General features: G+C 41.8%; 1 protein-coding gene across 4 annotated transcripts; it reads left to right on the top strand.

The window, feature by feature from the left end:
* Positions 1-2,855: 2,855 nt before the first annotated feature.
* LOC110529812 (4-galactosyl-N-acetylglucosaminide 3-alpha-L-fucosyltransferase 9) lies at positions 2,856-12,977 on the top strand. 4 transcript variants are annotated; one of them, XR_005052856.2, is made up of 5 exons: positions 2,892-3,068; positions 3,610-3,662; positions 5,572-5,633; positions 6,002-6,089; positions 11,383-11,540. XR_005052856.2 is itself a non-coding variant. In XM_036985297.2 (2 exons), the coding sequence occupies exon 2, from the start codon at positions 3,618-3,620 to the stop codon at positions 4,713-4,715; it is 1,098 nt and encodes a 365-aa protein (XP_036841192.1). In that variant the 5' UTR covers positions 2,856-3,068; positions 3,610-3,617; the 3' UTR covers positions 4,716-5,700. The 4 variants fall into 4 exon arrangements, 1 of the variants encoding a protein (XP_036841192.1); XR_005052857.2 differs by having other exon boundaries at positions 3,007-3,068; positions 6,005-6,089; positions 11,383-12,977; XR_016497750.1 differs by having other exon boundaries at positions 2,856-3,068; positions 3,610-5,633.
* The last annotated feature ends 1,433 nt before the right edge of the window (positions 12,978-14,410 follow it).

The raw sequence follows: 14,410 nt of genomic DNA, 5'->3' as shown, positions 1-14,410 counted from the left end.
GCGAAAAACATATTCTTGGTTGTACTGATGGTGAGTTGACGCTGATCTTATATTCAGTAGTTCTTCTCGACTGTATGTAATGAAACCTAAGATGACCTGGGGTACTAATGTAAGAAATAACACGTAAAAAAACAAAAAACTGCATAGTTTCCTAGGAACGCGAAACGAGGCGGCCATCTCTGTCGGCGCCGGAAGCATTGAGAATTGAGATGGTTTGGGATGAGTTGGACTGCAGAGTGAAGGACAAGCAGCCAACAAGTGCTCAGCATATGTGGGAACTCCTTCAAGACTGTTGGAAAAGCATTCCTCATGAAGCTGGTTGAGAGAATGCCAAGAAGCAGAGCACTTACACAAATGACTGATGATTGGCTGATAGAAACTGATGATAAAGTGATGGGGGCTGTCTTGTTAGACTTCAGTGCAAATTTTGACATTATCGATCATAGTCTGCTGCTGGAAAAACTTGCGTGGCTTAACACCCCCTGGTATAATGTGGATAAAGTATTACTTGTCTAACAGAACACAGAGGGTGTTCTTTAATGGAAGCCTCTCAGACATAATCCAGGTTGAATCAGGAATTACCCAGGGTAGCTGTCTAGGCCCCTTGCTTTTTTCAATCTTTGATAAAGTTGATGCTACTGACTTTGAGTAAAGTCAGTGTCTATGTATGCAGATGACTCAACACTATACACGTCAGCCACTACAGTGACTGAAATGACTGCAACACTTAACAAAGAGCTGCAGTTAGTTTCAGAGTGGGTGGCAAGGAATAAGTTAGCCCTAAATATTTCAAAATCTAAAAGCAGTGTATTTGGGACAAATCATTCACTAAAACCTAAACCTCAACTGAATCTTGTAATAAATAATGTGGAAATTGACCAAGTTGAGATGACTAAACTGCTTGGAGTAACCCTGGATTGTAAACTGTCATAGTCAAAACATATTGATACAACAGTACCTAAATTGGGGAGAAGTATGTCCGTAATAAAGTGCTGCTCTGCCTTCTTAACAACACTATCAACAAAGCTACTACTGTTCAGTCGTTTGGTCAGGTGCCACAAAAAAGGACTTAGGAAAATTGCAATTGACTCAGAACAAGGCAGCACGGCTGGCCCTCGGATGTACACAGAGAGCTAATTTGAATAATATACATGTCAATCTCTCCTGGCTCAAAGTGGAGGCGAGATTGACTTCATCACTACTTGTATTTATGAGAGGTTTTGACATGTTGAATGCACCGAGCTATCTGAACTACTGGCACACAGCTCGGACACCCATGCATACCCCTCAAGACATGCTACAAGAGGTCTCTTCACAGTCCCCAAGTCCAGAACAGACTATGGGAGGCGTACAGTACTACAGTACATAGAGCCATGACAACATGGACTCTATTCCACATCAAGTGAGTCATGCAAGTAGTAAAATTATATTTAAAAAAAACAGATAAAGAATACACCTTATGGAACAGCGGGACTGTGAAGCAACACAAACATAGGCACAGACACATGCATACACACGTGTCGTGAAATCTGTGAATGTATTGTAATGTTTTTACAATTTCTGCTGCCTTGGCAGCAGCTAATGGGTATTCACAATAAATACAAATAGCGACAAATTTAAGACATGGCAAAATGCGTAGGATTTGAAATGTTTATTTTTTTTCTCCGTCAACTGTACATTTGATACTTTTCCCATTGTGTTTGGCCAAAGAGTGTTGCCCTCTTTGTGTGGGTGGGTATATACTGTAGCTCCTGTTAGTTTGTTTCACAATAAATGTATACAAATGGATGAAAAAACTCCACACTACAACAGCACTTCTAGCTCATAAAGGTAGAATCTATATGTTGAGTTTTTTCCCCCTAAAGAGTTTTTCTGTGAGTTATTAGCATACATTTTTCAGGACAGTTGTAGTTTGTTTCATTGCCACGAGGTAGAGAAAAAGGTATGGATTGCGCCTTTAATACACCAAACATTCAATCACAATGAAAGACACAATGTATACACATGAGGTCACTCAAATCTAATACCGACACATAAAACAACCAGGAAAATTGACTAGAACTAAGACAGGCTAATGGAGTTTTCACATTATGAAATTCGGTTCCATGGTTCGGTTCGCTGTAGCATTTGTGAGAATTGTACAGAATAAATGTTGCTTTCACAAGAACCCGAAAATAACTGATTCCGGGTGCGATCAGCACGACGCACATTCTACATGACGTTAGCGAGCTAGCTTGTTTACAACGGGCGAAAAAGTTCCAAGCGACTGGTCTTGAATCCTGGACCCATTACTCATGCAGGTCCAGGATTAATTTCAGCCAGGGTTTGCTTGTGTTTCACACATGCTTTATACCGTGGATCAGGGTACCAAACACTCCAGGATCCGGGTCGTAAGGGGATATGGGAATTCATCACTTTAGAAAGTGTCAAATGTCAACAGAGAATATGTGGACGTTCCATGGGAGTTCTCTAACTGGCACAATGGAACAAAGAGAAGGATGTGAATCATGACTGCCCATGGAACGCCACACACGCACCACAACATTGATAGTGACTAAACCACACCTAGACACTAAATATCATTTTTCTTGTTCTATTGGTTGAGGTGAACGGTAAGGTTGACATGTTTTGTTCTCATGAATGGTTGTAGTGAATATGTGTCCTTGAACTATTTGGTTCATTAAAGGTCTTTGTAGCCTAGTTGTTCTAACTTTATGATGTCCATGACATGTTTAGGCATGTTTTCGCTGGTAAGGGAAAAGATACAGGATTTTATTCCCCCTTTACTGTTTATTGGGACATGGCACAATCTGGCCTACCCCTCCCAACAGAGGCCCAACCTCTATTTCCCTTTCATGCTTTCTAATCCTGCCGTAAGGGTGTCCAGAAGAACTTGTTCTCTCCCTTCGTTTATAAGACGTCGTCACTGTTTCTTATCGCTTTATTGAACTGATGAGTACCAAAGACCCAGAGAAATGTTTCACAGGTGCACAGCTCACATAGGGAGTGTAAATGAATGACATCCCCGCAGGTCTGAATACAGCATGACAAGAACAACCTGTTCACCGGTAAGGCATTATCTTTTCCTTTGACAGCTACAGGCTTTCACTTATTGGTGCCTTATTGAGTGCAGCTTTGAATGGTCATGTAAAAGTCTATACGTCTATAATGAAGTGTTTTTAGACTAGAAAAAGTAAACGAAAATCAATATTAGTCAAGAATAAGACATTTCAACATTCACCCGATGACATTGTGACAAACGAGACTAGTGGATCAGTGCAGCAAAGGGGTATAAGATGAAAGGACATTTTTATTATTGACTTCAGCACAATCCTGAGGTAGCCAGGTACATGGGCACGTTTCCTCGTTGTCCCTTTTGAATCTAATCTGACTAAACCATTCTCATTGTTCATGTTCCCATTTGCATCAACTGTATTTGTGGTTACTCTCAAATTAAAAGAGAGTGTTTAATCTGCACCTGCTTCTTTTCTCATACTTTCTCTCTGTACACAAAAGCTATTTAACAACAGTTAAACAAAAATCTTCATTTGGTTTAATTTCTTTGAGTGTGAATGATAATGTAATAATGTGTTTTTCCTCTCTTCACAGGCGCCAAAATGCTGTCAAGTACTTTCCTTACAGGAGCTTTGCGTATCTTCCTGGTAGGGATCCTCTGTCTAGGAGGATTTGTGACACTGTTTTTTATGTATTACAAATCAGCTCTGGACTGTACTCCCCAGCCTCATTACTCAAAGCGACCTGAGAACAGGTCCTTGTCTAAGCAGCCAGAGCCAGAAAAGCCCATCATGCTGTTGTGGTTCTGGCCTGAAAACCGCAGGTTTGATTTTAGCGATTGTGCCACTTTCTTCAACATTGATGGCTGCCACCTGACAGATGACAGGTCTCTGTACAACAAGGCAGATGGTGTGCTCATCTTTCACAAATCCATCAAATACGATTTATCCAACTTGCCTCCATCACCTCGACCACCATTCCAGAAGTGGATTTGGTATCATGTGGAATCACCTACAAATACAATTAGGATACCTGGTCTAGATAACCTTTTCAATTTAACCTTGAGTTATAGGGAAGACGCAGACATCCCTGTGCGTTGGCGCTTGACCGTAAGGAAAGGCCAGGGTGAGGACTTTGTGCTGCCCAAGAAGGATAAATTAGTTTGCTGGATTGTGAGCAACAATGACCCTACCACTGGAACAGGGGTAAGGCACAAATATTACAGAGACCTTGTAAAACACATTAAGGTGGAACTCTTTGGCACAGCCTTTGCTAGATTCTTGAAATATGAGGACTACTACTCAACACTCTCCAGCTGTAAGTTCTACCTCTCCTTTGAGAACTCGGTCCACAAAGACTACATCACAGAGAAGCTAAACGGACCACTTGCAGCAGGAACAGTGCCAGTAGTATTGGGCCCACCGAGACAGAACTATGAAGACTTTGTCCCAGGAGATTCCTTCATCCATATTAATGACTTTCCCGATGCAAAAGCCCTGGCGGAATTCCTCCTCAAGTTGGACAAGGATGATGAGGCATATCTGCGCTACTTTCAGTGGCGTAGAAACTTTTCTGCTCAGCAACATCTGGTTCAACTGAGTCAAGAGTTCATTCAAGCTATTTGCTATGCCTGTGACCACATAGGCAAACATTGGGAGTACAGGGTTGTTCACGATGTTTACAAATGGTATTTTGGTTAATCAGTCACTTACATCCTCATCGGTGTATGTGCTGTTACCACTATATTACCCTCTTCTCTCCGTGTACAGTATCATGTGGAATTTAGTCACACCCAGCATCCCACATTAGCAACGTTTACACAGTGCCTTTACGACCTATTGCACTACTTGTAAGATAAGTGTACCTGGTTGTTTTACTGTACTAGTGTCATAGCTAGGTATTTAAGTATCCAGAACCATTCAGGCTCTTATCTTTATAACTACCGAACAACTAACCTCTGCACTATTTATTGTCTGAATTACTACCTGTATGTGTGTTTTATATCTTTACACTCACACATTTTGAGCTGAAATAATTAAAGGGTAGTTCCACCATTTTTAAAAATGATCTCCAGCACAATACCAGTGTCTACAAACGTGAAAACAGAGCATTTCTAACTGATGACATCATCAATTTTCAAACACCATGAGAGTAGTTATTGTAGGGTAGCTTCTGTCAAACTAACTTTCACACCTCGTTGATTGGGGAGGGGGGGCGGGACTTCTGCCTAGGATTTGAATATCACACCCATTGTTCTGAGTCGCCGGGGCATTACGACCTGATGTATGTAAGCATCACACCCATTGTTCTGAGTGGCAGGGAAATTACGACATGATGTATGTAAGCATCACACCCATTGTTCTGAGTGGCAGGGAAATTACGACATGATGTAGAGTATGTAAACATCACACCCCTTGTTCTGAATGGCTAGGACTTTAATATCACACCCAGGTTTGACTTCACGCCAGGATGTAAATATCACACCCATTGTTCAGAGTGGCCGTGGCATTACCGCATGTTGTATGTAAACATCACACCCCACTTTTTTGATTACAGTATATCGGATGTGAGGAGGGTCCTAGTGTCTGTGTGCAGACGTGTAAAAGTTGCTGATCAAGGTATTGTATTGGGGCCTAGTTGCTTCAAATAATTGTTTCATTAATAAACAGAGCTGTGAATTTAAAACATGCAGGGTTCATTTAATTCTAACCAGAAAATTGTTTGGTGATTAAAACAATACCAAACATGAATGTTATATTTTAAATTCGGGAATTTTTACCTCGGTTTGCGTGCGTGCGTATGTGTCTGTGAGGAGGGAGTTAATGTATGGGGGTCTAGGCATGCGAGGTCAGGGTGGCGTCTGGGCATGATGCCTATACCATTTTCCTTAACCAGAGAGAATGCTTGAACTTGTAAGAGGTGTGTCAAAGATCAATGATGTACAAATAAAGCACGATTATTAAGACATCAACTGCTTACATTACAGCAGACAACATCTTGAGCATTGACTCTTGGGCAGCATCCAGTCAGCCAACTCTATTCCATCACTGAGCAGAAAACACCTGTAGACAGCTGTAAGTACATTTTCCCTTGGTTGTTAATTTATTTGATATTAGTTACGTACACCAACTGGTTTGTTCATTTTTTTAAACACCCATCATTGTTTTTTTAATCAAATGTCCGGGAGAACACTCATTGGATCTTTTCAATACAGCTCCTAGAGACCTTACACAAATCTTAGAGTACAGACACCTTGTTAAATGTGTTTCACTGCTTCATCAAGGGTGTAATATCTGTCATTTCAACATGATTTTATTGTCTTTATCGAGATAGCTGAGAACCACGGACATGTGCAGCCAACAACTTCAGAGCCTTTGTTATTTGTCTGCTGGTGGTTGACAGGGTCCTCATTGTATTCAAACTGGTTAGGTTTTAGGCCTCCTATAGCATTCACACCTGGCCCTGTGGGGAATCAACAAGCAGCTGGCTGGACTTCACAGGACCCTGGAAGTTCATTTTTGAATTACTTTGGTGCAATTTTTACAAGTATGTGGAACATTTTCACAACTCTAAGCACAAAAATGCAATCAGATCATCGAAATAGCTCATGCGTCAAAGCACATTTTCATTTGACTGAGTACAACAAACAAATTCACAAAGTCACTTGTTCACTGCACCAAATGACACTTTCAATTTGGATACATACTCAATCTAAGTATCTGCTTTTCAAAATACAATATTCACTTTATTTTTATATGATTTTCATAATTTGTTGACAATACAATGAACTATCACTTAATTAAACTGCTCAAAACTGATAACTACTGAACCAAAATTACATAGTGCATAGTTAACGTACAGTGCCTTTGGAAAGTATTCAGACCCTTTTCTATGAGACTCAAAATTGAGCTCAGGTGCATCCTGTTTCCATTGATCATCCTTGAGATGTTTCGACAACTTGATTGGAGTCCACCTGTGGTAAATTCAAGTGATTGGACATAATTTGGAAAGGCATACTCCTGTCTATATAAGGTCCTACAGTTGGCAGTGCATGTCAGAGTAGAAACCGAGCCATGAGGTCAAAGGAATTGTCCATAGAGCTCCGAGACAGGATTGTGTCGAGGCACAAATCTGTGGAAGGGTAACAAAAAAAAATCTGCACCATTGAAGTTCCCCCAAGAACACAGTGGCCTCCATCATTCTTAGATGGAAGACGTTTGGAACCACCAAGACCCTTCCTAGAGCAGGTCGCCCGGCCAAACTGAGCAATCGGGGGAGAAGGGCCTTGGTCAGGGAGGTGACCAAGAACCAGATGGTCACTCTGACAGAGCTCCAAAGTTCCTCTGTGGAGATGGGAGAACCTCCCAGAAGGACAACCATCGCTCCAGCACTCCACCAATCAAGCCTTTATGGTAGAGTGGCCAGACAGAAGCCACTGCTCAGTAAAAGGCACATGACAGCCTGCATGAAGTTTACCAACAGGCAAACTCTCAGACCATGAGAAACAAGATTCTCTGGTCTGATGAAACCAAGATTGAATCTTTGGCCTGAATGCCAAGCGTCACGTCTGGAGGAAACTTGGCACCATCCCCAAGGTGAATTATGGTGGTTGCAGCATCATGCTGGAAGACTAGTCAGGATCAAGGCAAAGATGAACAGCGCAAAGTACAGAGAGATCCTTGATGACAACCTGCTCCAGAGCACTCATGACCTCAGACTGCGGCAAAGGTTCACCTTCCAACAACGACCCTAAGCACACAGCCAAGACAACGCAGGAGTGGCTTTGGGACAAGTCTCTAAATATCCTTGAATGGATCAGCCAGAGCCCGGACTTGAACCCAAAAGAACATCTCTGGAGAGATCTGAAAATAGCTGTGCAGCAACGCTCCACGTCCAACCTGACAGAGCCTGAGAGGATCTGCCGAGAAAAATGGGAGAACCTCCCCAAATACAGGTTTGCCAAGCTTGCAGCGTCATGCCCAAGAAGGCTCAAGGCTGGAATCGCTGCCAAAGGTGCTTTAACAAAGTACTGTGTAAAGGGTCTGAATACTGAATACTGTAAGTGTGATATCAGTTTTACATTTGAATACTCTGGGGAAGGGTACCAAAACAAAATCTACGTTCGTTGTAAGGAGGAGACCAAGGCACAGTGTGGTAAGCGTACATACTTCTTTAATAAAGAAGTAACACTGAACAAACTAACAAAACGACCCATGAAGCAAATATGAGTAGTGCAGACAGGCAACTAAACATAGAATAAGAACCCACAAATACCCTATGGGAAATAGCTACCTAAATATGGTCCCCAATCAGAGACAACGATAAACAGCTGCCTCTGATTGGGAACCAATTCAGGCCACCATAGACCTACATATACCTAGACTTACAAAACCCCCTAGATATACCAAAAACCCTAGACAATACAAAAACTAACATACCCACCCTAGTCACACCTTTACCTGACCAAAATAATAAAGAAAACAAAGATAACTGAGGTCAGGGCGTGACAAATACATTTCCAAAAATGTCTAAAAAAACGTTTTTTGCTTTCTTATCATGGGGTATTGTGTGTAGATTGCTGAGGGGAAAAAAATATTGAATCCATTTCAGAATAAGGCTGTAACGTAACAAAACGTGTAAAAGGTCAAGGGGTCTGAATACTTTCCAAATGCAATATATATAGTTTTATAACTGCTGAACACCGTACTTTTCTATATTTTTATCTCAGAAATGTAGTGATTTGGCATCAATATATGTTGGAAGGTAAAACCAAATCAGATGGATGTGGCTGTAAGTACCACATCATAGTGCAAAGTGGAAAGAGTCACTTTGTGCTACCATTTGAAATTACAGTGTTGTGTACAATGCACTGCTGACATACCTGGGTTATACATAACAATATATTCCACTCATTATCTGAATTTCATTGAGACACTGTGAGCAGAGAAACAGGCAATACTGTATAAATTGACCAGGCACATAAAAAAAAAGGTTATCTTGCACAATGTTGCATAGAGCAGAAAGGGCATACAACACAGTGCTACATTTTTAAAGTAGCCAACTGTTTTACAATACCCCCTACTTCTGATGATTTGTCCTACGTATGTACTGTATAAGGATAATGAAACTGAAACGGACATATTTCCCAACCTGCCATTTGATACAAATTATGTCAAGTTATAGTCAAGTATTGTATGGAAACTGATATTTACCATCTATTCAGCACTTCAAAAATAACAGGTTTGAACAGTGTATCTTGTATTTTTGCTATTGGATTACATGGTAGTGAAAAAGACTAAATGGTGAGCCTATCATTAACTACTGGGTTTTCCATATCCGTCCCCATCACTAGTAAATTGTTTATGTTTTTTCGGGCCCTTTACCGCACCGCTGATGTCTTATTTATTACCGAACAGTCGTTTAGACAAAACACAAAAGTTGTTATAAAATCCGTATTCAAATGATTCCATACGGAGAACAGGCATATATGCACTTTTCTGTTTTTTTTTTTTACTGTTTGGATTATATTTATTTGTCTTTTTCATAATCGGTTCGTCTCAGGGTGTTGTTTAGATATGGATTTTGCGTGAATTGCATTTTTATTGCATGCGTTCATTAAAAGTTTTTCATAACACATCCTAGGAATAATTTTGACACACAATTTTGAGACAAATAACCTAAAGGTGAAACAGGGAGACACTAATGGTTTATATATTACACATATCCAGAATGCTCATTCTGACAATTAACAAGTAGCTTTTAAAGGACGTTACAATATATATTTTAGTTATCGATACAGTATGTCAGGACTGTACTACTACACTAACACTACATTGTAACATACTACTAATGTACTACTATCCAAGATGGTAACCCTTGAAAATGACTGATAAGTGCCTAAACTGGAACGCAGTGGCAGTACAGTAAAATTGTATAAATGATGTCAGAGCTCAGGCCCTGCGCTTCACAGCGTTTTGGGGGTTTTGGCTGACAGCTGTTCTGAACTTGAGCACCGCACTAAACAAGAAATTATCCCCATCCCTGCCACTAATTTGGCAACTTTAGCAACAAACAAAAAAATGTTAGCCAAAAACAACAAACAAAAAAATGTTAGCAAAAAAATGCTGTAAATTAAGAGGATTCAATGTATTTTGAAAGATGAGATGTAGAGGGTTATAATACTGCTTTAATGTCATACAAGTAAACGAAATACACCCACGAGTCCAAATAAGCACTTCACATTTCCGTATCATAAAGCTCATGTCATATACAGTGTCAACGTTTTTTATCACTATGTTTGATGTAGTTAGTTACAAAATGACATGGCATCAAAACCCTAGCTTGTTCTGAACAGAATGAACAGCAGCAGGGGCCCTATGACATCATGGAGAAACCAGGCCCAGTGACATACAGGATAAACCAGCCAGATCAGCCGTAAACGGGAGCAAGTGTATAACATTAACCTTTTGAAAAAGTGGGAGGAGGATGATGTTACCGTGGCCTACTGTATGTACAGAGCTTGCCGAGGAAATGACACATTTTTACAACATCTCAGGGTAAGACCGTACTCTCCAACAACTCCAAGAGGTAAGACACTTCATTGATCAGTACACGGTTGTCTTTTCCTATTTGCCAGGGTGAACAGATATGCTAGAGCACAATATCCGTACGCCAGTTGGGAAGACTGTACACGTGAAGCCGTACAGGGTCAGTGAAGCTTGTCGCAAAGCCATCCACACTGAGGTCAAAAGGATGTGTGAGTTGGACGCCATAGAGGAGTCAAAAAGACCATGGGTCTGCCCCATCATCCTGGTATCCAAGCCAAATAGTACACTGTGCTTTCTTTTGGCATTCACGGCCCCAGCCACCTTTCAAAGACTGACCAAATCGGGACTTTGCTGCGGCCTACCTGGACAAAGCGGTAATGCAATGAGACGTGGGAAGACCACACGGAGAAGGTAGGCCGTGTCTTGGGTTGTCTCCGACAGGCAGGCCTGACAGCCAACACAAAGAAGTGGGTGTGGCACCGTGAGAGGCGTGAGCATAGGTGTGGCTGAAGGACTCCCAGTGCAGCACCATGGACAGAGGCACTGGCTGCAGCACAGTGGACCACGGCACTCAGTTCAGCAGTGTGGAAGGCTGAGTTATCATCAACACCAGGCCAGCCGAAGACAGCGCCACAACTATGCTCACCCAACACACCTGTGCAGGATTATATAATCAGCACACCTGCAAGACATTCCCTAATCAACTGACTGGCACAAGAGTGCAGGCTGGACATCACTCAAGTGAATCAGTTAGGTAGACGCAGCCAGTGTGCCTACTCTCCCACTTACACCGTGTTTCTCTCTCTCTCTCCTTCCACAGGCTCCACAGAAGGAGAGTTACGGACTGGGCCAGTGAGGCCACAGCACCGCAGGAGACTACAGGTGACCGCCATCTTTAACCACCCTCTTGCTTGAACAGCTTGTGGACTAGAGTGCCAGAGACACTAAAAGCTAAAGTAAAAGCATCTGGAAATGGAACTATTTTGTTGTGTGTTTACTCATTGCCGCTTGTGTAGTCAGGCACAACCACTCTTCCCGACAGGCATTTATTGGTAGATGGGTTAAAAGAAAAGCAGACATTGAATATCCCTTTGAGCATGCGGAAGTTATTAATTACACTTTGGATAGAGTATAAATAAGCCCAATCACTACAAAGATCCAGGCATCCTTCCTAACTCGGTTGCCGGAGAAGAAAGGAACAGCTCAGGGATTTCACAATGAGGCCAATGTGGATTTTAAAACAGTTAGTTTAATGGCTATGATAGGAGAGAACAGAGGATGGATCAATAACATTAGTTACTCCCCAATACTAATAGAGTGAAAAGAAGAAATCCTGTACAGAACAAAAATATTTCAAAGCATGCATCCTGTTTGCAACAAGGCACCAGAGAAATACTGCAAAAAAAGTGTCAAAGCAATTAACCTTTTTCTCTATACAATGTGTTATGTTTGGGGCAAATACAACACACTACTGAGTACCACTCTCCATATCTCCAAGCATAGTGGTGGCTGCATCATGTTATGGGTATACTTGTAATCGTTAAGGACTGGGGAGCTTTTCAGGAGGAAAAAAGAAACGGAATGGAGCTAAGCACAGGCAAAATCCTAGAGGAAAACCTGGTTCAGTCTGCTTTCCACCAGAGACTGGGAGATTAATTCACCTTTCAGCAGGACAATAACCGAAAACACAAAGCCAAATCTACACTGGAGTTGCTTACCAAGAAGTCAGCGAGTGTTCCTGAGAGGCTGAAGTTTTTACTTAAATCTGCTTGAAAAACTATGGGAAGACCTGCAAATGGTTGTCTAGCAATGACCAACAATCAATTTGACAGAGCTTGATTTAATAATACATTGGCAAATGTTGCACAATCCAGGTCTGGAAACCTCTTAGAGACTTACCCAGAAAGACTCACAGTGGTACTCGCTGCCAAAGGTGATTCTAACATGTATTGACTCAGGGGGTTTAATACTTATCTAATCACGATATATTCATGTTTTATTTTTCATAAATGTTTTACAAATGTTAGGGTGGGTTGCACCAACATGGATTAACTATTAAACTGGGTTAACCTATCACTTTTTCTGGTGTTATTAGAGACTTGTGGAGACTCTGACGTGAAAGTACGTATCGTTCTTACTCTTCTCAACGAGCAGCGGGTGCTGCCGTGGGCTCCACCCCTGTCCCAAAGCACTCACAGGACTCACACTCACAGCAGTCCCTCCCAGCTGCAGTGAGAGCAGATGTTCACCCCTCCGTGTCCAGACTGCAAATGAATTGTGAATGCGGGAAGCTTCCGCGGGAAGCTTCCGCTGGCTGATCCCGCCCTGGCTTACATTCAGGGCGGGATGTAAATGTAAAATGTGCTTTGTCTAAAATAAATCACTGCATTTGACTCACACAAGCTCAGTCACTTACTCACCTTGTCCACTGTGTGTGTGCCTCTCTGTGACATAAGCTAAACGTCTAGCTGGCTAGCTCATCATGTCTGTCTAAACTGTACACTCAAAAATACAGAAAGGAGTGGGAATCAAACCCTGAATTCAAAAGCCTTCTAATTCAGGGTTTGATTCCACCTCCTTTCTGTATTTTTGAGTGTACAGTTTAGACAGACATGAAGCCATTTATTGGAGCCGTTTATTGGTTGAAGCCGTTTATTGGAGATGATACACGGGCATACTGCCTGTATCGTAAGGCTGATTTCTACACCAAACTTAGTGATGTAAAAAAACACAACTCAAAAACATACTCAAAAGACAAAAGCCTTATAACAGTTCCACCCAAAACAAGCTGCCATTTATGGTTAAAAAAGTTTACTCTCCAAAAAAGGCTGAGGCCACCATGGCATTAGCTATCGCTGAACACTGTTCCATGCTGGCATGTGATCACATTGGAGAAGCATGTAGAGCTGCTTTCTCAGACTCCACTGCTGCTACCCACTTCAAAATGCACACGACAAAGTGCACAGAAATTATTAACGGTGTTCTAGCACCATACTTTCTGAAAAAGATGGTCGCAGATGTGGGTGACCGGTGCTTCAGCCTCCTCCTTGATGAGTCCACGGATGTTAAGTGTTTCTAAGTACCTGGGGGTTGTGATAAGGTACTTTAGTGACACCAAGCAGACAATTGTATCAACATTTCTGGGGCTTGTTGAGTTGGAGGGAGGAGATGCCAAATCTATAGCCCGTGCTGTTATGGCTTTCCTCGAGAAGTGTTGTCTTAAAAAAGAGAAACTCCTGGGGATAGGGACTGACAATGCCTCTGTTATGATGGGGATTAACAATGGGGTCCATAAGTGCTGAAGGAGGAGTATGGCCTCAAAAATCTGGTTCTTATTCGCTGTGTGTGCCACTCTCTGCAGCTTGCTCATTTGTAGTTCTAAACATGTTTAGGGTGTTTTTAACTCACTTTTTGTCTCTCCCACGATGTTATTCCTCTCTCCTACAGTGTCCATCACAATGACATGCACATGACCCATTATGCAAATTAGGCGATTAGCCAATAGCTACTTTCCTTACTGAGGAGTTGGCAACACTGCGGAGGCCCCCCTCTGGCTCCGGTCTGACCCTGCCCCTGCCTCTCCTCTGCTGCAGCACGCTTTCTACCTATTTGGGTCCCCCTCTTTTCTTTAATCCGTGTTGATCCATTACGTCTGTCGCATAAAATGGCCTATGTGTCTTTCCTTCTTTTTGACAGTTGTGTTGTCTGTCTTTTTATTCTCCAGTAACAGTTACGTTACTATAGTCCTCCAGCTCCGACAATAGTTTTTTTTCCGAAGCGGAGAAACGGTTACTTTTTTGAAGTGCCATGATCAGGTGGCTAACGGACAAATCATAAGTGGATAAATA

Source organism: Oncorhynchus mykiss, chromosome 8 (genome assembly GCF_057628025.1).
Source record: "Oncorhynchus mykiss isolate SJ-2025 chromosome 8, ASM5762802v1, whole genome shotgun sequence".
In the NCBI taxonomy this organism is placed as follows: domain Eukaryota; kingdom Metazoa; phylum Chordata; class Actinopteri; order Salmoniformes; family Salmonidae; genus Oncorhynchus; species Oncorhynchus mykiss.
This window is presented reverse-complemented; position numbering and strand designations above follow the sequence as displayed.

Coding starts and splice junctions, on each gene's coding strand:
- LOC110529812 (XM_036985297.2), top strand. CDS start 3,618: ATGCTGTCAAGTACTTTCCTTACAGGAGCTTTGCGTATCTTCCTGGTA.